Below are 23,816 nucleotides of genomic sequence, written 5' to 3'. Positions count from 1 at the left end.
TAAAATAAAGGAGTCAGCAGGCCTAAAAGAAACTTGATAGGCTTTGTTTATCATTTCTGTTAGATTTTCTTAGAAACTGGAGGTTTGGGTCAAGAGTACTGTGTGCCCAAATGCTCCAGTGTTCAGAGAGAGGCTGTGTCCCAAAGCCTGAAGAGGTCCTAGCCTGAACCCTCCTTAGACTCGCTCCAGGACAGCTCCTGGCAGGGGCAGGACTTGCAAGGATGGGAGGCCTGGAGCAAACCTGGCCCTTGTACCAAATGAAAAAGGAGAAGGTTTAGAAGCCAGGTGCTGCACTTCAGTCCAGACTCTGGGCTCACTTCTAACTTATGTCCCACACAGGATAGCGGTCTCAGACTGAAGGGCATTCTGCAATTCTGCTACTCTGAGTTCAGCAGCATCTATTGCTGATTCAAACCCAGGGCAGGGACTTGTGGAGCTCAGACCAGGGAAGAATTGGAAACCAGACTTTACCCGGGTTCAGATTACTTGGGGAGCACTGAAAGCCTACTTATCCCCAGCCTTTCCTGTGATCTTGAACTAACACAGCATTCAATGCCCCAAGAAAGCAGGTCCCAAACCAGCCCAGACCTTGTTAAGATTAAAATTTAGGGGCCAAACTGAGGCAAGGTAGAAATTCGTTCCTCTGCAAGAAGTATTATATTTTTAGAGGTTTATTAAAGATTAAGAATTTAAGAATATACAAGTAAGAAAAGCACATGTCTAGATGGGCCGAGAGGCCCATTCAACCTCACCTACATCATGAGAGAGCCCTCTGCTTACAAGTGGAAACAGGAAAAAGAGCTTCAGTAGGCTTTTACAACCAGTTAAATAGAACTTTTGATCCAGCCCAGGTGAGGATCTCAGTGAGATTACAAAGCATTCTTGGAGCCAGAGCAAAGGACTTCTGGGGTTTGGAGTCCAGAGTTCAAGTCTCCATTTTTACATCTCTCCATGTGATCATTTGGGAAGAAGGACTTCCCAAAAGGATCATAAAAACATAATTAATTTAAAGATTACAATAATTTGATGATAAGAGAGAAAAAAAAAGCACAAAACCAATAATTGCTAGACGCATTGACAAAAAGCCAGTTGGGGGCAGTCCCCTTTGGCATGAAAGTGTACATTCAAAATAAATATTCAAACAACTACACCTAAAGTTCATTCTTGATCTTCTTGTGCAGCTTGTGGTCTGGAGACTTCTTCATGGTGTCTTCTCCAACATTTCAGTTTCGGGATTCAGAGAAGTAGCATCTTTCTTTACCTAAAATTCTTCTCAAAAGGAATTTAAACTTTGTAATTTAAATAATGATATTTTTTTTACATTTCCCCGTGTTGTGGGTGATTGAAAAACACAGGATCACTTAGGGATGCATGGCTGAGTTATGAGGTATATGAATCAATTGGAAAGAGATATTAAAAAGACATCAGAAAAATCCAAATAAAAAAGAAAAATTTCTGGATGAAAATATAGACTATCCAACTCTTATGTGTAAAAATTCCAAGTAAAAGAAAAGTAAATCTATAATAGGTCCTTGAATCAGGGCCCAATTAAAATGATCGAATCAATGATGCATTTACCCAGTCAGTAGCCAGGACTACAGAAAGTTACCACTCTATGAAAGACAGAAAAAGGGGCCAGATCATAGAAGCCAGGTAGGAGCCAAGGTTTGGGATACTTGTCTGTAAGTATTTTCAGAGTGAGTGTGGACACAAGAAAAGCCTATGTCGTAACAATGTTAAAGATAGTAACCTTGAGTCTTCACACTAGGTTTAAGAGCTTTGCATTGGCTTGGAAGTGCATCAATCCATCCTGGATTGGCTCATCTTTGGCCCTATGCAATGGCTCATGTGTATATCTTGTCCTGGAATCTGACAGAATTATTAAGTAGAGTCCCATAATTTTTTTTAAATAATTAATGGCATCATTTTTATAGTCTCAAACTTTTAGGGCATGCATTAGCAAGTGTATTTTAAACTTATATTACTGAAAAATCAAAAAGTTAAAGAAAATCTTAATACTGGTGACATGTGCTTCAAATATAAAAAAGAGAAAAATAATTTTAAAAATTGCACATGCAAGAAAAATATAATAAAAATTTTAAAAATTCAAAAATATAGCTTATAATCATTGACACACTGTGTCAGCTAGGAAATATAGAATCCAAGGCTTTCTCACCAAAAATGAGATCCATTTCCTCTTCATATCTGGCCATGATCCACTGTGAGTATAAGCAAATGAATTGAGCAAGTAGTACAACTATGTAGTTATCAATATCCCCCAAATTCTCAATAGCCCAATTAATTACAATAGCAAACAAACACACTATCATATTTCACAGAAGTTGCTGTATGGCATTTTAAAAGCCTATGAACTGATGGATATTTGTCATAAGTTTTTACAAACATAGCAAATCTTTCAACCTTGGTAATAAACACTTTTAAACAAAGTAAAACTCATCTTGGGTTAAGAACATCATCAAGAAATCTAGATATCATTCTGGTGAAAGTAAAGTAGTGAGCCGAAGAGTATAAATGAGGGATGCTCCTTTTTTGGAGGCTTTTTAGGGATACAAATGCCCTGAGATTAACTGCCCCAACTTCCATTCACATATTTAGAAATGCGGGAAGGTTGGGGGTTATAATTGTATTTCACTTCAGCTACTAGAATGGGCCTTACCCCTCATGTTAGGAGCAGGCAAAATAACCAGAGATTGTTAAGAAAAAATTCTAAAAATCATTTCTAGAAAAAACCCTTAAAATCAACTGAGATATTTAGCACATCAAATTTTCCAAAGGTTGTTATACAATTACAACTAGTTCTGATGAAGTCCATCTATCCTCTATGTGACAATTTACAAAGGCAAAAATAGAAAGGCTGTTTTTTTTATATATGGGCTCAATTACAATGATATTTGTTCAATATGGTTATAGGGGGAAAGCAACAGAATATGAGCTATCTAATGACTGGAATGAGCAGCAGCTTTGCGAGGGTAAAAAACCTTGGCCAGAGAAACGTGGCTTAAAAAAAAAATCTAGGCTATCTTCCTTTTTTTTTTTTTAAATTTGAGAAGTTCTCATCCAATCTAGTGGTTGCCATAATTGTTAAGATTAAAATTTAAGGGCCAAACTGAGGCAAGGTAGAAATTAGTTTCTCTGGAAGAAGTATTATATTTTTAGAGGTTTATTAAAGATTAAGAACTTAAGAATATACAAGTAAGAAAAGCATGTGTCTAGGTGGGCTGAGAGGCCCATTCAACCTCACTTACATCATGAGAGAGCCCTCTGCTTGCAAGTGGAAACAGAAAAAAGAGCCTCAGTAGGCTTTTACAACCAGTTAAATAGAACTTTTGATCCAGCCCAGGTGAGGATCTCAGTGAGATTACAAAGCATTCTGGGAGCCAGAGCAAGGACTTCTGGGGTTTGGAGTCCAGAGTTCAAGTCTCCATTTTTACAACCTTCCCTCCAAAAATGTAGTAGAGGTCAACTCTAATACCAAATCTGGAGCCAGGAAGTAAGTTGGAAGAATAAGCAACCAAAATAATAAACTCACAGTTAGAAGCTATTATGGTGACCAGAATGCCCAAGACACACCCACAGAAGAAAATGGCCTCAAAACATCTACAAGCAGTGCCTTAGAACATCTACAAGCAATGCCTTAGAGAAATTAACAGTTTTAGCACAAACTCAGCTAGAATTCCTGGAAGGGATGAAGGAAAAGTTTAAAAAATAATTTATAAATTGAATAATTTATAAATTGAAAGAAATGAAAGATGTGTGAAGAAAGAATTGAAAAGGGAATTTAGTTGGCAAAAGAGGTATAAAACCTTGCCCAAGCAGCAGACTCCCTGGAAATCAGAATGGACCAAATAGAAGCTAGTAACTCCCAGGAGGCAACAAGAAAAATTTAAACAAGTCCAAAGTTAAAATAGAAGATTATAGAACAAAAACAGCTGACCTGGAATATGGATGCAGGAGGAAAAATTGAAGAATCATTGAACTATCTGAATGCCTTCATCAGAAAAAAAATGCCTTCACATCATAAAGGAAAACTGCCCACATCTCTTAAGCAGAGGGCAAAGTGGAAATAGAAACAACCTACCAGCCACCCCCCTCACAGAAAACCCTAACTGAAAACCCCCAGGAACATCAAGAGTCAAACTGCAGTGTTTCCAGGTCAAAGGGAAAGAAATAGTACAAATAGCTAGACTGGGGAGGTAGGTGATATTATTATCACTATTTTACAGCTGAAGAAGTAAGGCAATTGGCAGTTAGTAACTTGTCCAGGATCACTGACCTGCTTGCCTCTACGCTCTCCCCACTCTAGTCCATCCTCCATTCAGCCACTGAAGTGATTTCCCTAAAGCTCAGGTCTGATCTTGTCACACTCCTTCCTCCCCTGCCAACAAAACTTCAGCAGCTCCTTCTCTCCTCCAAATCAGACACAAAACGTTTGGCATTCAAAGCCTGTCATTTCCCAGCTCCCTGTTACCTTTCCAGCCTCCATTTTTACAACCTTCCCTCCAAAATTCTTCCCTCCATATTCTTCAGTCTGGTGACACTGGCTTCCTGGCTGTCCCACAAACAAGAGCCTTAGTTCCAGGTGTTCTTTCTTCACTGTCCCCATGCCTGGAATGCTCTCCTTCCTCCACTCCAGCTCCCAAGCTCCCTGGCTTCTTGTAGTTCTCAGCTAAAATTCCACCTTCCATGAGCAGCCTTCCCCATCCCCTGTAATGCTAGAGTCTCCCTTCTATTCATTATTTCCTATCCCTCCTATCTAGGCTTGTTGTACATTTTTGTTTATTTGTCTTTCTTGTTAGGTTGTGAGCTTCTTTTGCCTCTTTTTTGTATCTAGTGCTTAATATAGTGCCTGGATCATTGTAGGTTCTTCATAAACATGTATTAATTAGTTGATGCTGCCCACTTTGAGAAGTGAAGGATTTGTCATGCAGAATGAGAGAGGTTTTGTTTTGGTTGTGATAAAGGTGGAAATTTGTTTTGAGTATGTGTGTAATTTGTAATGGGTTTTGTTTTACTTGTGTTCACAATCAGGAAAGGGAGTTGGGGTGGCAGAATGAGAAGGCATATCTTGGCTGATTAAGACAAAGTGTTTCTTTAAAAAGAAAATCCCAAACCAAAAAAAAAAAAAGACAGTGTATAGTGTTATAGTCTTATAAACTTTAAAAATTGACTTAAAAGACAACAAAGATTATTATGGTATTAACCACAATTGTCTATTGCTATTTTGATTGCTCACTAGGTACATGATACTCATCCTATCTTAGATATCTGGCTCAGCACACTTCAGTGTATAGTTATTTCTATACCACTGTCAAGTTAATGGATTCCTGGTTAGTCCTATAGTATTGACATCTGTAAAAATGGTACAGTATCTTCTCCTTTCTCCCCCTCCTCATGCATGCATCCTTATCAGTTACAGTATCTGTTCAGCATCTATTGAATGTAAAACAAATTGTTCTTTTTTAGTTTATCTTTGAAGATAAGAATGCATGTGGGAAGTATTGGTTTGCACACCTTTGCCTGTTCAGCTGAAAGAGGGTTAAGATTGTCTTTGAAGGGAAAACTAGAAGACTTGAAAAACATTGGAGCCTGACCTTTGAGGAATTTGAGATGAAAACATGATTTTGTTAAAGGACCTAATTTTGATGAGAAGCTGAGGAAAAAAGAATGGAATATAAAATAAGAGCCTTTGCTATAAAGGCTCAAGGCAGCGTGTAGAGTTTATTAGGAAAAAGCATTAATAATAATAATGTCTCAGGGGTTGTCACCTAATCTTAGAGTTTTTCACATAGTTCCCTCACAAAAGATTAAATTATTCATGCTGTTTGCCCCAAATTTCCTGCTATAATGAGGCACATTTGAAATACCTTACATTCTGAAAAATATATATATATACATATATATCATTAATTTTTAAATATTGTTTTGAAGTTTCCTGTTGCTCACTTAACCTGGATCCTAGAAAGCCCTTGCATCAAATTTATCTGCTGTCATTTCTGGATATAAGATGAATACAAATACAAATCTGAAAACTTGCTGTTGGCCTTGTTATTACTTCATCCAGTGCTCAAGTAGCTAGGAAAAATAAATAAATTTAATTCAGAAGTAATAATGCAGTGAAATTTTTCCATAATGCCGGTGTCAAGGGGCACATAATATCTACCTCAGGGAGACTGTTGGGATAGTTTTTAAAATAGTTTCTAGTTGTCTTAGAGAGACATGATACTTATGTTGGGAGTGTTATTCAAGATAAGTAAGGAGACAATAAGGGAACACCTAGGTTCCCTTGATAGATTCAGGTCACTGTACCCAGGAGAATTATAGTCTTGAATCCTAAAACAACTGGCAGATGTCATTGCTGGGCTGTTTTGAAGATAATAGATAATGCCAAAACAAGAGAGGGACCATAAGATTGGAAAAGGACAAATGTCCTAATTTGACTTATTTCTCTGTGTATTTGAGAAATGAGACCTTTATCAGAGATAACTTGCTGTAAAAATTTTCTCCCAGCTTTTTGCTGTCTTCGAATCTTGGTTTATATAGACATACATACATACATACATATATATATATATGCAAACCCTCTTTAATTTAATATAATCAAAAGTATCCATTTTATATCCTATAATGTGCTCTCTTGTTTGGTCATAAATCCCCAAATATATTTCTCAAGAGATCAGAGGGTGCTTTTAGGGACTTTGGCCTTATACTAGATTACATCTGAATAGAAAGGATACTTAAAGGAACTCTGTTCCTTCGACAGGGGTTATACTTCTCTGGACCATGTAACATGTCTTATTTGAGCAAGACCATGGGCCCAGCAGATTCTAGGTCTCCAGGAACTGAGATCCATGAGAAGCCTGGCTCACCCAGTTTTGTATAGGTGATGAATGGGATAGTATGAATTAAGCCCAGTGCTTTTGATTGTTAATACAGAATGCTTTCACCTCACCATACTGCTTTTCTTCCTGAATTAATATTTCTGGAAATAGAACGATGAGGAAGGATAGAAATCAGTAATCAGTCTCTTAGTTGAGATAGAATCAAGGGGGTGAGGGTGCACACAAAGCTTTTTTCCCTCTAGACACTGTTTTACATGAGGGTCACAGAATTTTTTTTTAAATGTGCAGAAGTCATCCATTGCAGATGATATTTTAGGGTATCCTAGAAGGGAAGAGGTGTAAGGAAGAGAATGAATTAAATTAGCATTTTTTGAGAAAGGGTATTCCAGATAAATGTCAAACTAAGAGATATGTTGATAGGGAAACGGAATTAGAAGAATTCTGAGGAAGGGAAATTTTTTAAAAAAGAGAGAATAATAATAAAATGGAACTTTTATCTTGTTAACCTGTGGGTGGGAAGGGTTGATTCTTGGCAAGAGACTAGGATGAGATTAGTATGGTATAAGCAAAACAAACCAGAGGACTTCATGCTAGTTTAAAAGAGGGAAAAATAGGATTTGTTGGAAGGAACACTGAGTTGCAAAGTGGATAAGAAAATAAATCCCAACAGATTGCTGCAGACCTAGACAAGAAACATTAAAACATAGACATATACAAAGTTAAAATGTAAGACTGAAACAAAATATATTGTGCCTTATGTTATAAAAAAAATCATGATTTTTGATAAGTCAACAGAATAAAGTCGATGATGTATTAAATATACTCCTCCTGACACTTAGTGGCTGGGTGAACCTGAGCATAGTATTAAATACTACATATAAATGGCACCTAGGTATTTAATGGAAAAGCTAATGAATGCAAAAAAAAAAAGAGAGTAAAATATTTATGAATGACCTTACCATTTGCTTTTCAGAATTAGATAAATCAGAGAGAAAGATCAAGAGGAGAATTAAAGATCTCAATTAATTTAAGAAAAAAATTAGGTTGAAAGACATTTGTTTTCAATGTAAATATTATAGGACTTAAAAAGAAAGTTTATTGGTAGCATTTAATTTATACTACAATCATTTCCTGGGGTATAGCTTCCTCTGTGTCATTTCCCCCTCAATAGAGGGGGCAGTTTAAAAACTAGCAGGCAGTCACATTTATTAAGTATTTGTCATGTACCTGGCACTGTGCTGAGCACTGGTGAAATAAATACTAGCAAAAAGAAAGACAATCCCTTCCCTCTAGGAGCTTACATTCTAATAAGGAAAGACAACATGGAAAGGAGAGTTGGAAAGTGGGAAGTAGGGGAGCATGGAGTATAAGGCTAGGAAGCACAACTGGGAAGGGAATGGAGGCTGAGCCATGTAGGCCCCTCCTCAAAATAGACCCCACCCCCACCCTCATCCATTGAGAGAAAGAGCCACTCTAGCAGCCATCCTAGATGGTGTAATGGAGGAAATAAAAGGAAGGAGGGAAAGAGGGGAGAGAGAGTGAAGGGATTATTTCAATCAGCCTGACTTCTCAAACAGTACTTTATAATGGTTCTGGGTGAGGAAATCTGAATCTTATTCCTATGTAATGATCTGTCCTGTCTAGTTCCTCCCATTCCTCATCCTCTTCTTCTTCCTCCTCCTCCACGAGTTCTGGCATCAGTTTTCCAAAACTGAGATCAGCTGTTGTCTGAATTCTGTTGCCTTTTTGTGGTGCTTTTATGCTCATTATTGTGGCCTTCTGCATCTGTTTGCTTCACTCTGGATCAGTTCATTTGATTCTATCCATGTTTCTCTGAGTTATTTTCATCTTTTTTTTTTAATGGAACAATTATCATTCCTTTCCATGACTTTGCTGTACTTTGTTTAACCATTTCATAGTTAATGAGCACCCTTTTATTTCCAATGTTTTTGGAGCACAGAAAAAATATTTTCATGATACTGAGTTAGGGGATTGTAGGAGATGTATAAAACATGTGATAACAGATGTTTCTTAAGAACTTCAGAATGGGAAGGGACATTGGAGTCCCTTAAGTCCATTCCCCCTCATTTTTCAGAGGAGGAAGCTAGTCCTGAGAAGAAGGTAAGTGACTTAATCAGGACTATATCTCTTGTAAATATTTAAGGCAGGATTTAGACACAGATCTTGGTCCTCCTGAATCCAAGGTCTTCCTTGGAAGTCTTCCTAACTTCAGAAGATAAACAATTCATGCTGATCCTGAATATTAGCCACCGTTGTGACTGCATGGACATAGAACTGTGCATTTACTTTCTTTTCCAAGTGTGAATTGACGTCTTACTTTTCATAGTGCTCCAATAGGGGGGATGTGGGAAAGGTCTGGGGATGTGGGAAAGGTCTGGAGCAATGATTGCAGTGGTTTAGGGAACTTTTTTGAGGGGGACTTTCTGCCTGTGCAGGTGGGCATCTTCTTTGGAACTGTGTCTTGAAAGGGTTGATGAGAGTAAGAGCCTACAAACTAAGGTGTTGGGCCATCTCTGGTCCCCCACATCTCACTCCACCCCCAGGTAAATGGTTTTTGCATTTTAAATAGTTTTATTTTATCTAAAAATGTAAAAGCCATTCTCATTTTTTGACTGTACAAAAATATAGGCATCAGCTACATTTGATCTGTGGGCCATCTTGGTCAAAAGCACCATGAGATTAAAAGGGCACGTTGTAAGAATTAAAATTTGTTTGACTAAATATAGAAGTTTAAAAAGAAGTGAGATTGTAGTTGCAATTTATAAAATATTAGCCCCTAAGTCAAAATGACTGTTAGCAGCTTTTATTTACAACAAGGTGGAGATAGTGAAAGTGGGAAATATAAGAAGGAGACAAAGCCTGGCCTAGCCTATCATCCCTAAGTGCTACTCCAATGAAGTCTGGCTCAGCCCCCAGCAGGGGCTTCCCCAAGTTCCTGTCTCCCCATGGAAGTCCTGGTAGTCCTTAGCCAGAGTTCCACCAATGCAGAACGACTCCAAGGGAAAGCCTGTCTCTTCAGCTCTGCTCACCGATGCAGAATCCAAGGGAAGAGTCTCTTCAAAAGCCAAGGCAGGAGAAAGAGCCCAGACCATGTTGGTCTCTTGTCTTATACTCCCTTTTCTGTGTCATTTCCTGTCTCTCCCCCTCTTCACAGAAACCATTGCAGTCTTTTAGTTTGCCTAGCACTACCCAAGGGGGCAGTGCTTGTGGCTTTTGGGGATGTGACCTGATGGTTAGCTAGCTACTAAGTAGGGGTTCTTTAAGTTCTTGATTTGATTAATTAAAAATAGACAAAGGGAGAGTTAATTCTATCTCTGGGCTCACACAGTATATATGAGCCTGGATTAGAACTTGGGTCTTTCTGACTGCAGGCCCAGCACTCCCTCCACAATACAATGTGGCCTTCCTAGGTTAGATCACTCGTCCAGGATCATGAAACCGGTGTGTCAGAAGTGACACCTTGGCTCTGAAGCTGGCTCTCCCTCCATCAAGCCATGCCAGGTGTCGGGTGCTCAGAGAATTACATAGAAAATTATATGAAAGTGAAATATGATATTAAAGCAGTCATTTTATTAAAAACTTAATCCAAAATTCCCAAGAGAGCTCACCCTTCTTTATCATTGCGTTTCAGAGCACCAGGAGGGCCTTCAGGCCGCAGCGGCCATCGTATGGTGCCTTGGAAGAAACAATTGATCGTCTTTGGGGGATTCCACGAGAGCACGAGGTGGGTACCGATGGTCGGGGAGGAATCCTGGGAGCAGACTGTTTCCTCCTGTCGGTGTTCCATGATGAGCCGATGCTAGGAGCCAGCCCTTCCTGAGGGCCCTGATAACTTGTTCTTCAGGGACCTCTGGGGTGGGGGAGGGCTCTGCAGCCCCTGCCTCCTTCCCCAGCCCCCAAACCCGTTCTGGAACAGGGACACCTGCAGGGAAGCTGGCATGGTCTTGTGGGTGTCCGTGCCCTGATGCTCCCATAGCAGATGATAATTCACACGACCCTGTAATTAACACCTCAGAGACCCCTCCTGCACAAGGTGTCACCACGATGCAGGCTTTGTGCACAGCTGCTCCCGCGCTGACCTATATCAGTCTACAGGCTCTCAGGGCTTCCTTCTCAGGTGACAGCCAGGACATCGTGCCAGGTACACATCTTTGCAGGTATCCATTTGATCTTTTAGATAGTCACACAATGTCAGTGTTGAGGTGAGAATTAAGTCATTAGCTAGTTAGGAAGTTAGAGAGATCTCTTGAAAAATTTAATTCAGAATTCTTAACTGTCACTTTTGAGCTGCAGTGAGTTAAAAATGGTTAACTTCATTTATTTATTTGTTGTTTGTTCTGTTCATTCATTTTTTAATTTTAGTCCCTTACCTTTTATCCTAGAATCAATACTATGAATTGGTTCCAAAGCAGAAGAGCAGTAAGAGCTAGGTAATGGGGTTGAAGTGACTTGCCCAGGGTCACCCAGCTAGGAAGTGTCTGAGGTTAGATTTGAACCTCTGTCTCCAGGCCTGGCTCTCCATCCATGGAGCTACCTCCCTGCCCTGGAATTTGAAAATTTTTGAAGTCTCTAGTTGTTTCCACTAGAGTGACTTGGTAGCATTCCATTTGAAATCTTTATAGAGATAGGCAGGGTGGTCTAGGAAGGAGGGCCGAGGATTGGAAGCCAGAACATTGGCTCCTGGCTCATGTCACCCTCACCTGCCTGGGGCCTTGGGGAGTTGGGTGCCTTCGCCAGCACTGGAAGGCAAACAGTTGAATGAATCATCTGGCATTTACTTAGTGCTTTCTGTGTGCCAGGCACCATGCCAAGCACTGGGCATACAAAGAAGGCAGAACTAATCCGTGCCCTCAAGGAGCTCATTGTTATGGGGCTAGCACATTTGGAGGGTGGCCTCCCTCCCAGGGGAGGCTCTATCTAGCATGGTGGAGGCCTGGGGCAGCCTCTTGAAGAAGGTCGTTTTGAGTTGAGTCCTGAGGGAAGCCCAGGAAGCCAGGATGCAGAGATGAGGAGGGAGAACACCTGAGGACAGTCAGAGAATGGATATTGAGGCAGGAGACAGAGTGTTAGAGACCAGGAATGGAGAGGAGGCCAGGCAGAGCAGGGTGACTTATAGGAAGGGGGAGAGGGAGGAAGGGATTTTCAGGGCAAGGATGGGAGTCCTTTGGGGCCTTTAGGGATGTAAATACAAAGAAACTTGGTTTACATTTGGCCAGGGGACACACTGTATATGCCTGGAGGCATGGAGGAAGGAAAGAAGGCTATGAGCCTTTACTACACACTTGGCAAATATCATCTCATCCCATCCAACAACCCTGACATTGAATGGTGGAGGGAACAGAGGCAGACAAAGGTTAAATGACTTGCCCAGGGTCACACAACTAATATGTGTGTGAGGTCAGATTGGAATTCAGGTCTTCCTGACTCCAGGATAGCCCTAACTGCCTCTTTTTTTTTTTTTTAAACCCTTACCTTCCGTCTTGGAGTCAATACTGTGTATTGGCTCCAAGGCAGAAGAGTGGTAAGGGCTAGGCAATGGGGGTCAAGTGACTTGCCGTGGGTCACACAGCTGGGAAGTGTCTGAGGCCAGATTTGAACCTAGGACCTCCCGTCTCTAGGCCTGGCTCTCAACACACTGAGCTACCCAGCTGCCCCCCTAACTGCCTCTTTATACAGAATAAAAGCATACATCTCCCACCTTGTTGGACTTCCTCAGTGCTCTCTGGAATCTTGTCATCGAAGCAAGAGAGCCCAATGACCTGAACTCAAGGCTTTTCCAGCTTTTCTGTTTCTCTCTGTGCAGGTGCCTTGGTCCCTCTGGGGCCTCCATCTGCTTGCTTTCTCCTTAACTAAACGTATCCCAAGAAAAACGACTTCCCAGGTTTCCTGTGCGTTCTTGAAATGGGCCCTTGTCATTATTCTTCTTTCCCTCAGACAGCGTTCTCTGATGCTTCCCTTTGGGGAGCTTGTTCAGAGGCAAACCTCAGTAGGGGAAGCCTGGGCTTCTTGGTGGGGCTAATGGGCAGGAAGACTTGACTAGCTTGCTGTCATGTTCTTTATCGATAAGCCACTTGAGCCTCATCTCTCTGCTCCTTCCTTCATCCCTCTAGATCAAGTAATCACCTCGCTGCAAATATCTCTTTTATGCTTTATATTGTTAATATATGTGGTAAAGTATCGCAAATCCTAGCCTAATGTAAATTGTTGGTAAATTATCATTCTGAAAACCATGGGAGAAATATGACATTGCTTTCAGGGAAAGCTGTGTGAGTCACTGAATGCCCTTTTATGCATTGTTGCAAAAGAAACCCTGCTACTGCATTTTTTTCTCCCCAAAGTCACTTGCTGTTTTGTGTATCAGGATCATGTTAACTCTGAAGCTGTGAGTCTTGTATAATATTTGGCTTTTGGAAAGTGAGATGAGGTGATCCTGCAATTCCTGACTTCAACTAGTTACTTTTCAATAGTATTTCTTGTGACTAATAAGAGTTCTTTATGGTTTCTGTTATGTTACCTTTATTTTAAACAGAGATTACATCTACTACAATGACGTGTATGCCTTTAGCCTGGACACATATCAATGGACCAGGCTCTCTCCATCAGGGATGGGTCCCACCCCAAGATCCGGCTGCCAGATGTCCGTCTCCTCTGAGGGCACCATAATCATCTACGGGGGCTACTCTAAACAGGTATGAGGCCTCATGCAAAAAGCCAAGGCTTGTGCTGTTAGGAAAGACAGCCCATCCCGAAGGACTTGACTGAGAGTTGGGTTTTTTTTTTAAGTTTTGTTTATTTCTGAAATCAATACTAGAAATGGGCCCAAACATTCCCTGTAGCAGTGATCAGTCCATTTTGAAGATAAGCCCTGTGGAGGCATGCTGCTACAAGCTAAAGCAGGGCCAGGGGTTAAGAACCTGAAGGACCCTCACAGGCCATCTGTTTTAACCCCCTGTTTATGGATGGGAAACTGAGGCCCTGATGGGTTAAGGAACTTTTTCAAGGTAATCCAGCAAGCAGCATAAGCTGAGGATGGACCTTGGTCTTCTGCCACCATGACCGCCACTCTTCCATTGTCCCATCTTGTCTCCGTCCAACAGCGAAGCAAGGAATGCTGTCCTTGAACACTTATTTCTGAAGATAATCCTCTCTGCTGTTAAACATTCCTAGGAAGCTGATAGCATCAAGTTGTTATTTCTAATAGAGAGGAATACCCCTTGCAGGCCTGGGCCCCTTGGATCTGTGAGGCTACTTGCAGCTCAGTGGCTAGAGGGATGCTGGACTTGGAGTAGGGAAGACCTAAATTTGAATCCTGCCCAAGACATTTCCTGGTTCTGGGACCTTGGACAAGGGGCTTCTCTCCTGGCCTGTGATCCCTCCTCTGTCTAATGAGGTTGTGATTGTGCCTCCCTCCTGGGGTTATAAGGATAAAATGAGAGAATGTTAGAAAAGCACTGAGTCCACCCTAAAGGGCTGTGATTGGGATCACCACTAAGATTATGATCTGGTTTTCTTAAGTTGACAAGGACTCTTGTCTTTGGAGACTTTTTAATTGAAGAACAGATGTTCTCCTCTTTCTCCATCAAGGCTCCTGAAGGGTGGAAATGAGTCTCTTCAGACCCCTCAGAGACCTTTCAGCGAGGGGATTGTCATAGGCAATCCCCAAATCACAGACCCTCCCAAAGGAAATGGACCTCTGAGGCAAATTAATCCAACCCACACTTGAACACAAAGTCTCTCTTCTTGGCATCCTCTGCCAGGGTTTATCTGCCCTACATTTGGGAATCACCAGGGAGGGGGAGCCCATTTTGCCTTTGGAGGAAATCCATTCCCCTTTTTAATAGCTCCAACTGTTTGGGAGCTTTTGCTTATATTACACTGAAATCTGCCTGTCGGCACCTTCTAGCCAGTGCTCCTAGGACCAAGCAGAACGAGGCTCATTTCTTTTGTCTGGGTCAGGCCTGAAAATAGTTGAAGACAGCAACTGTACCCTCCTAAGCCTCATCTTCTCTCTGCTTCCCCAGTTCCTTAAAAGGATGGTGCCTGTTATATCCAGTCTCATCCCCTCTCCATTCTGTTCCCTTTTTCCTGGATGCATGCTGCCCAGTCAGGTTTATTCCTACAATGTGGTGCCTGCCCATGAATGCATCCTGTTGGCATCAGACAGCTGTTATTTAATGGATGTGATTAAGTACATTTGTCTCTTTCTCAAAGTTAAACTTTGCCTGCAAAGTGGGAGATTTTTATTGCTACTGTTCTTGGCCTGGCTTTCATAGCAGGAGTTCTTAATCTGGACTCTACAGAACAGATTCTGAGGGTCCATAATTGGGGTAAAAAATACATGTTTATTTTCACTAATTTTTGTTTTCCTTTGTGTCCTGTGCATCTTATTTTATTTAAAAACATGATTCTGTGAAGGGGTCCACAGACTTCACCAGACTGCCAAAGGGGTGCATGATACAATATAGACTAAGAACTCTTGTTCTCTAGAGGAAGGATAGTTTATGTTTTCTGGTTAGCTCTACAGAGAAGGAAAATACAGTTGCTTTCTCTGTGTGTATGCTTGTGTGTATGTGCAAAGGAAAGCATGAAGAAGAAAAGGTTTAGGAGAGGGCATAATAACTATGTCCAGCATAGGTCACCTTATTTTATACTTTGTTCAATCCAGTTAGTTTTCCTTTCCTTATCTTTGTTAGGACTATTTCTGGCTCCTTTAGAAACATATCTGGCACTGGGATGTTTGGGTCCAGCTGTGGAAATTCTAATGTTCTTGCTGGGGGGAAAGCAGTTTATTAGAATGAGTCCTCTATTATGGGGAGGAGTAAAGGAAGGGTTCAACCTATATGTAAATATAAAATAAAAGTTTATTTAACTAAAGGGAGAAAGGAAGGAAAGGGAATTGGGGAGTGACTTCTAAACCCACCTACATATTAAAATTCTATACTCTCTATAATTATACTAAATTAACTAATTAATTCAAGTTAAGAAAGGATTGGTAAAGGCAAGGACAAAGGGGCCCAAAGATATTTCACAACATAGGAGTCCTTTATTTGATCCAAACAGAAAATCCCAGTAAGATGTCAGATGAAATCTCCTCCACAGCAGTAGCATCAGCTCTAGTAGCAAGGACAGGCAGGAAACAAGGAAGCCCAAAGGAAAAGGGACCACTGGCTCTCTGGGTCCATCCCAGAAATAACCAGATAGCACCCTGGGCTCTCTTAACTGCCAGAGGAAAACAGCCTTTGTGTCCAGTCCCAGTCCTAGGAGTTCTGAGTGGAATGTTGGTCTGCAGCATCCCATGCTGTCAGCATGCCTTTTTATGCCCTGCTAGAAATCTCTTACTACAGTATTGAGAATCTCTTGTATTTTCCTTCTGATTGAGCCCTTCTTCCATTTTCATCCTTAAATGCCCTTGGGATCACTTTGCTTATTTAGATATATTGAGATCCTTTCCTTAAATCTTCACACACTGCTTGTTTTTGCTTTATGAGATGCTGCTGCTTGTATTTGTCTATCATCCTTCTTTGTAAGATACTTACTTACATATTCCTATTCATACCTAGTGTTGCCTTTGGCTGCTATCTTAGCTATACCCTTCAAAATCCTGAAAAATATATTAGGCAATTGGTTGCTTTTTATGGGCCCTTTTGATTTTGTTGCAATAATTCATATACATCACTGAATAAAATTAAGATAAGAGTCAGTGACAATGTCATTTCCATTATCCATTTCCCATTTTTGAGTTTTCATTTATTTGTTTAAATAATTCAGGATTAAATTGTTTCCATTGCACACTGTATTTTTTCTCATCTTCATTCTTGCTTTTCATGAGTCTGTGCTTTGATTGTACATAGCCAGTTGACACATCCACTGCAAGACTTTTCCTTCTTGTTAAAATATTTGTTCCATTCTTTATGGTTTTATTTGGTGACCATTATGTAGCACCTACCATTTCGTTTCTTGAAGACAGCATTCATGATCATGTGAAGTTTCTGTATAATCTACAGGCTTCTGACCTCTGATTGCTTCCAGAATCAGGCCTTCTTGTATATCTCCCCTTCCTCACCTTTCTCCATCTCGGTGGAAGATGCTGAGGACTCTGTCACCACTCCATCATCTTCTTTTATGTATAAAACCAGAAACCTGGATGCCTTAGTGACCTGTGTGGCAAGATCTCTTGTCCTGGAACATCCCCAGGCAGGTTATATCAGCCCGCACAGCCACCACTCAGTGCCACCCTCGAAGCCTTCCTAGCTCAGGAGAGCCCACCAGAATTTTCAGTCTGTTGGCAAAGCCTCAGAGAAGCTGAGGTCGTGACCACCCCATGCCAGGTTGAGGCACCCCAGAAGGCCTTTGTGGAGGTCCAAGAGCCCCACAGCATGGATTAGGGATCCCATGTGTGATGGGGACTGCCAGGAATTGTGACACTTGTTCTCAAGGAGATGAACATATAATCTCGGTGAATGAGACCCCAAACGTGTGAAAATATAATTAACTGGATGATAAGTCCTAAACAGCACCAGAAGAGGACAGGTGGGACTGTGCAGGGGGCTGCAGGACCAGGACCTGGGCCTGTGAGCCTCCCTGGGATTGACAGAGAGGGAGAAAGCCTCCCAGGTGAGGAGGCAGAAATGTGTAAAGGCCTCCAGGCACAGAACATAAGTGCTGTTGGCTGTGATGCTTCATCACCTCTTTGTCCATTTAAAGGCGATTATCCAGTTGTTGAGCAAGCGTTCCTTCCCCTCTGAAAAAGCAGCCATCAGGGCTGCGGATGGGCCTGCTCTCCACATTTGTTTATCATTACAGCCTTGCATTAATGAGGATAAACATATAGTGAGAGGTGTGCAGATTCTGCGGGAGATGTCAGTCCCCGCGGTCGCTCTGCTGAGGGCGCTTGGGAGGTCAGGAGGTCGGGGGAGGCCCCGATGGGCGCTGGTCTCCCTTCACTTCCAGGGCAGCCCTTGGGCCAGGCGGCCGGTGCCAGGGCCTCCAGTGTTCAGGAGGCATCTGATGGTGGCGGCGGCATGATGGCGGGCTGGTGCCCCCAGCACAGACGCAGCACCAGGAGCTGAGATAGACCTGGGCCGGGTTAGAAGCATGTCTGCCCTTTGCTCCAGATGGGGCGTACAGGGTGTGTTTGCTGGAGAGGTTGTCTTTCCTCCTGATACCCAGTGCCATCCGTTCCCTCCTTTCTGGCCCTGTTCTATCTGAGCGGCTGGGTGGTGCCATGGATGGAGTCAGCCCATGTGCCCACCCTGCCTCAGACACTTGGGAGCCACGTAACTAACCCTGGCCAAGGCACTCAGTCAAATGCGCTCCTCTAGGTAAACTTTATATTCATAGATGCCAACTGTTATTAGTACTAGCTACTAGAATGAACCCATGGTCGAGGCCTTTTTGTTATATTGTGTAGCTAATTCAAGTTTGGGCCTTTTCTGGGCTGATTTATCACAGAATGAGTGTCCTCTGGTTTGTGGATTTCCCTCCTCCACTCAACCCTCTCCCCAAAAGGAAAGCTCCACATTTTCTAGAGCTAAGATTTACCAATGGTTTAAAGCTAAAAAGAATTTTTTTTTAAAAATTGAAAACCTTTTTTGAATATGGACACAGTTAAAAAAAAGACAAGTTTTAATTTGACTGGATTTATTTGGATTTGACTAGATTAATTTGACTCAGTGGCTGGAGAGTCAGATCTGGAGAGCCAGGTCTTTGGTTCACATGTGGCCCCAGACACTTCATAGCTCTATGACCCTGGGCAAGTCATTTAACCCTGTTTGCTTCAGTTTCTCCATCTGTCAGATGAGCTGGAGAAGGAAATGGCAAAACACTCCGCTGTCTTTGCCAAAAAAAGCCCCCAAATGGGGGTCACAAAGAGTCAGACACGACTGAAATGACTGAAGAACAAAAACTTTTTGTGTGCGTATGCACGCTCATGCACACGCGTGTGTATATGTGTGTTGACAGATGTGGTGACCACTTTGTTAGGGTGATAACAGTGTGTATCTTCAGCTAGGGTTGTCCTCTAGCCAGGCACTCTAGTGTCCCGGACTTTGACCTTTTGCTCCCTCTGCCAGGGGACATTGTGTCTTCTGCCTCTGGGCTCGTGCTGAGGTTCTCTCCCTCCTCCCTCCTCCCTCTGCCTTCTGGCTTCCTCCTAGACTTTTCTCATGTTCACCTCCAGAAGGCCATTCCCTGTCATCTTTGCCCTGAAATGAGCTTGTAGAGGTTGGGGTTGTGTTTTTGCTTCTCTTTCTTTACCTCCTTAGCTCTCAGCACATTGCCTGTCCCATAGGATGTACTTAATAAAAAAAAATATATTCTTTGACATTTGGACTGACCGTTCATCCTCTCTGCCCCTTGCCTTTCTACTGCTGCCCCAACTTCAGCTTGAGGTGGTTTCCCACCCCTCACCCCATATACATCATGATGGGGAAAAGGAGAAGATAAACCCTGATGTACATGGGGAACGCTGCCACAACTGGGCCACCCTCTGAAATTTAGCTTTGTTCCTGTTTCAACACAGACCTATGCAGAGTGCCACCACACACCAAAACATATTTCAGCGGGGCTACTGGTTTAGCAGTTGAGTCTAAAAGCAGGAAAAGAAAACTGGACTCTCCAAAGCCTGCGAGCTGATAGACAAGTGACTGTTTGAAAACAGAGATTGCTGTGGCCCAGAGGGGCTGACCTGATGTCTGAGCTGCAGAAAACAAGCGGGACCCCTGGGTCTTGTTCCCTGAGGCCACACACTTGGCACAAGGCTACCTTCCTTGTCTACAGCCCAGTTTTCTCTTTATGTAAAAGAAGAATAATACAAACCGAAGAACCCTGTCGATAGGAGCATTCTCTGTTACATGATTCGATTCTGAATCAGAGCATGTCTTTAGAATCTCAGCAGCCTGAAGTAAGGACTTACATCCTGTGGTTGGATTAATCTTTTCCAGGTCCCAGGAAACAGACAGACTTTCTGTCATGGCTGAGGTACCATTCCAGACTCTGGATTCCACAGCTGTGGGGGTTCGGTTCCCTTTATGGGTGTAGACCTGAGTCCATCCTTATTCTTTGGTCTTGTGTAATTTTTATTCATGTCCTCCTTGGAGACCTTCTAGATTTTTTAATATTCCACAGGAATAGCCCATATGTAATGCTTACTCAGACTCTTCCTCCTCTACCTATTTCTGTACATGACACTAGCCTGCTGACTTTTTGCATCCCATCTTTCTAGGCATGTGCCATTTTGCACGCACATCATCTTTGGTAATGTGCTTCCATCCACTGCATGGCTCTCTAAGACTTGGAGTCTCCTGCAGTTGGGATTCTGGAGATTGGGGTTTTTGCAGTTGTGTAACAAGCCCAGAAAGAATTAGAGATGATTTACACTATGGGGATTGTACTGTGTGTTATCATAAACTGTGAACTCTTTGGGAATTCTTATCTATCCCTTGAACTCACCTCCAAGGGGACTTGAACATTTCTTAGAGTGAATGAGGTGGGATGACCTTTCATTCATTATAGCCTCCTTGGGTGAAACTATAATACTTAAGAGTTTGCATTTTTAATAGGAAACAGGGCCACATTGAAAATTGGTCATGTCCCAAGGAGAGGATTTTAAAAGGGAGGGCAGGCGTAGACTGTCCCTGAAAGAGAGAGGAATAGGGGCTAATTCTTGCCTATGGAAAAGCAGAAGTTAACTTTCTTCCATTAAGGTAAAAATCAGTAATTGTCAGATTCAATATTTCTTCACTTTATTAAAATAGAGTGTAAATTTTACTTTTTCAGCAAAGAACATGAACTGGCCAGCTTATGTGATTATTTCATCTGAAACTCTTATAGCAGTCACCAACAGAACAGGAAAAATAAATGTGTTGTGAATGCTTTCCATTTTAATAGCTTTTAGTCTTGGCCTGTTTTGTGCTGGTATGACCTGTTCCTGTGGTGCGACATTCTATTGTGTGTACAGTCTGGTTGGAGAAATCCAGTAACCTGGTCAGAGTTTCCGATTTTAGAGCAAGTTTCCCTTGGTCATTTCTCCTCTGCCCCCAACCCCCACTTCATCTCTTTAAAAGATGGAGCTGCAGCAGCTGCATCCTTAGCTGTGCAAAGTACCAGGAGCTTAGCATTGCTAGGCAACCCAAGTGGTGTGCCTGACTAGACCGCGCAATGAAGCCAGGGAGATGTCAGGAGACTAATCTCCTTGCACCTCTCCAGTAGAAACCATCTAGAAGTCATTGCAAGGCACCATGGAGGGGCAGTGGGGGAAGCAAGGTTTGGAATGCAGAGAAATCCCATCCTGCTGCCTTTGAAGTCTTGGCTTCCCATCACTTAGGTGACAGTGGAGTGTTTGCCAAGGTAGAAACCTTGCTGTGAATGCCCCATGCTCATTCATGCACTCACGTCCTGCTTTACATTAGAACTGGAAGTCATCTTGGTGATCATTTAGTCCCAAGCATCCTCCTTTTCTATCTGGAGAAACAGAAGCCTGTAGAAGTAAGTGACTTGGAAAAGACCATATCAGTGTAAGGTAGCATTGTCAGCCTTTAAACCCCACTCCAAATCTCTTGTTTGAAAGAGTGGGAGGCAGCTAGGTGGCTTAGTAGATTGAGAGCCAGGCCTAAAGATGGGGGGTGGGGGGTGGTCTTGTGTTGAGATCTGGCCTCAGACTCTTCCTCAATGTGGCAAACCACTTGACCCCTGTTGCCTAACCCTATTGCTCTTCTGCTTTGGAACCAATATACGGTATTAATTCGGAGAGAGAAGGTGAGGATTTTAAAAAAAGAAAAGAAAGAGCAGAATGGAATGGAAATGTTATATTATACTGCTCCACCTTAGGGAAACCAAGTCTGGATGAAACATGAAAACAAAATAACTGCTCTAGAAAATATAGAACAATCAAGAAAGATAACTTAAAATCTAGTGAATAGGAGTATTACTGGAGGAAGAGCAGTAGTACTGACAGACTTGAAAGAAAGCAGGAAGGTTCTTCTGACATGGGACTGTGTGTCCTTCCAGCCAGGATGTGGTAATCCTTGTTATCCACCCAACGAGATGTGGCCAAGTGGAGGTGCTTTTGAATTTTTTAAAGTAGTTTCTTCTTGAATACCTAAAGGATGACTGCAGGCTGTCAGTCTGTATCAGAATTGTCTTTGTATCCATTGGTAAAGCTGGTGTGAGTGGGGCCTCTTGAACTGGCTTCCCCAAGCCTGGCATTGTTGGCAGGAATGATACCAGAGTTCTTTCTCCAGAGCCCACATGACAGGAGAGCTGACAGCACTCGGCTCTGCACTTTGGGCTCCGTATGGTTTTCCCCACCCCACTTTGTGGAGCGCTCTGTGGCAAACAGCTGTGCTGCTGGCAGATTTGTCTCTCTTGTCCTCTGCCCCCCTCCTCTTCCACCCCCACCCTGCTTTGGATCTGCACCCACACTTTCTTCTCCCACTCACAGTTCAGATTTAAAGCAACTAGAGCATTTCCCCTCATCAAACTGTAGAACAAACAATTAGTATACGGTATTTTCCTTGGAGTTGCTTTAATTTTTTATGTATATTAATTTAATGGGCGCTTAGAAAGCTGGATCCAGGGAAGCAACATTTCTCGTTTTTTTTCTGCTTTATTTTGCATCTGGGCAGAGAATTGCCCCCATACATAGCATTAGTCACTATCTGCTGAAGAGTGTTTCTATCCAAGTCCTCTGGCATGGAGGATCTTGAAGGCTGGGCAGGCCCAACCAAATCAGAAAAGCTTCTAGGAAGGACATGGTGACAGATTGTCATCCAAGGGCTGAGGTACCCGGCATGGGGTTTCTCCTGGGCATGCTTCATCCCTCACTTTCTTGGAAGGAAGGTATAGACTGGCACCCTGGGGACCTGAGTCCCAAAATTACCATCTTCAGCCACTAGGGTCCCAAAAGTATCAAGTATTCCAGGCCCAGAGATCTGGGAGCTAATTACATGCTCCAGATGTTGGCCCTCTCCCACAATCTTGGGATGTGGCTTAGTCACGGGCACCACACCAAGTTTTCATGGACACCTTTGCCTGGCCAAAATCTTATAATTCCTCTAGTCTGAGGTCTCCAGTGTTTGACAGTCCATGGACTTTCACACCATTACCGCAATGTCAAACTGAGTCATAATAGAACTCTGTAAGGTGAGGGCCTTGGTCACTCAACCCTTCTTCCTTCCGTGGCTGGAGAATTCCTGTGTCTCCATGGCCTGGCTCATATCTTAGGTCTGGTGAGTTGAGAATTCTCTCCTTTGCTATTTCTCCCCTGCCTCCCATTAGGCTCTTTGGAACTTCCACTTGATTGTTCAAAGATTCTGCTTCTTGGGTCTCTTCCTTCCACCCCCTTTCTATCCAGCACATGGGGGAACCTGCCCTCTCTCCAGTTCTGGGGGCCCCTTTTTTCATGCTCCACAGCACACTGGCCTAAGAGTAAGTCACCCTTCCCATGCTTGCCTCTTCCGGGCCTTGCCTTGGATCCCAAGACTACAGTAGCAGCTCAGAAGAAAAGGGTTTCTGAAAGCAAAAAGATGCCTTTTCTCAGGTATCTTCTTGACTTCTTGATCCCCCTTTTTCTTGAACACTCTCTTCTTTGTTGGCTTCTGTAGCACAGTTTTTATTGACATTAAACCACCTTTTTATTTGACTTTTTCAGTCTTTTACTAATTCACCATCTGTCTTTACTCTTTAAGTGAAGGTATCCCCCAAAGGGCTACCCTGGACCTTCTTTTGGTACCTTCTCTCCTTTGGGGAGTTTAGCTCTCCTGAGTTCAATAGTCTTTATGTGAATGTCTCCCTAAGCTGCCTATCCAGCCTTAATCTTTAAATCATTCTTCTGCCCTGCCCTTGGATTGATAACAACCTGATGGACATAGCTACTTCAGCGTCCCATTGGCCTCCTACCATTGTCCTTAGGGATAGCTAGGTGGCACAGTGGGTAGA

General features: G+C 42.5%; 1 protein-coding gene across 4 annotated transcripts in view; it reads left to right on the top strand.

Annotated features, from left to right (window-relative positions):
* The window catches only part of KLHDC4 (kelch domain containing 4), a 105,565-nt gene that overhangs the window by 67,240 nt on the left and 14,509 nt on the right, over window positions 1-23,816 (top strand). For all 4 annotated transcript variants that reach the window (XM_007477273.2, XM_007477272.3, XM_056810594.1 and 1 more), the window contains 2 exons: window positions 10,513-10,605; window positions 13,411-13,570. In XM_007477273.2, the coding sequence (XP_007477335.2) occupies window positions 10,513-10,605; window positions 13,411-13,570 (253 nt within the window). The remainder of the gene's footprint in view (window positions 1-10,512; window positions 10,606-13,410; window positions 13,571-23,816) is intronic.

This window comes from Monodelphis domestica, chromosome 1, assembly GCF_027887165.1.
Source record: "Monodelphis domestica isolate mMonDom1 chromosome 1, mMonDom1.pri, whole genome shotgun sequence".
Classification (NCBI taxonomy): domain Eukaryota; kingdom Metazoa; phylum Chordata; class Mammalia; order Didelphimorphia; family Didelphidae; genus Monodelphis; species Monodelphis domestica.
The sequence above is the reverse complement of the archived record's forward strand: the minus strand, read 5'-3'. Positions and strand labels throughout refer to the sequence as shown.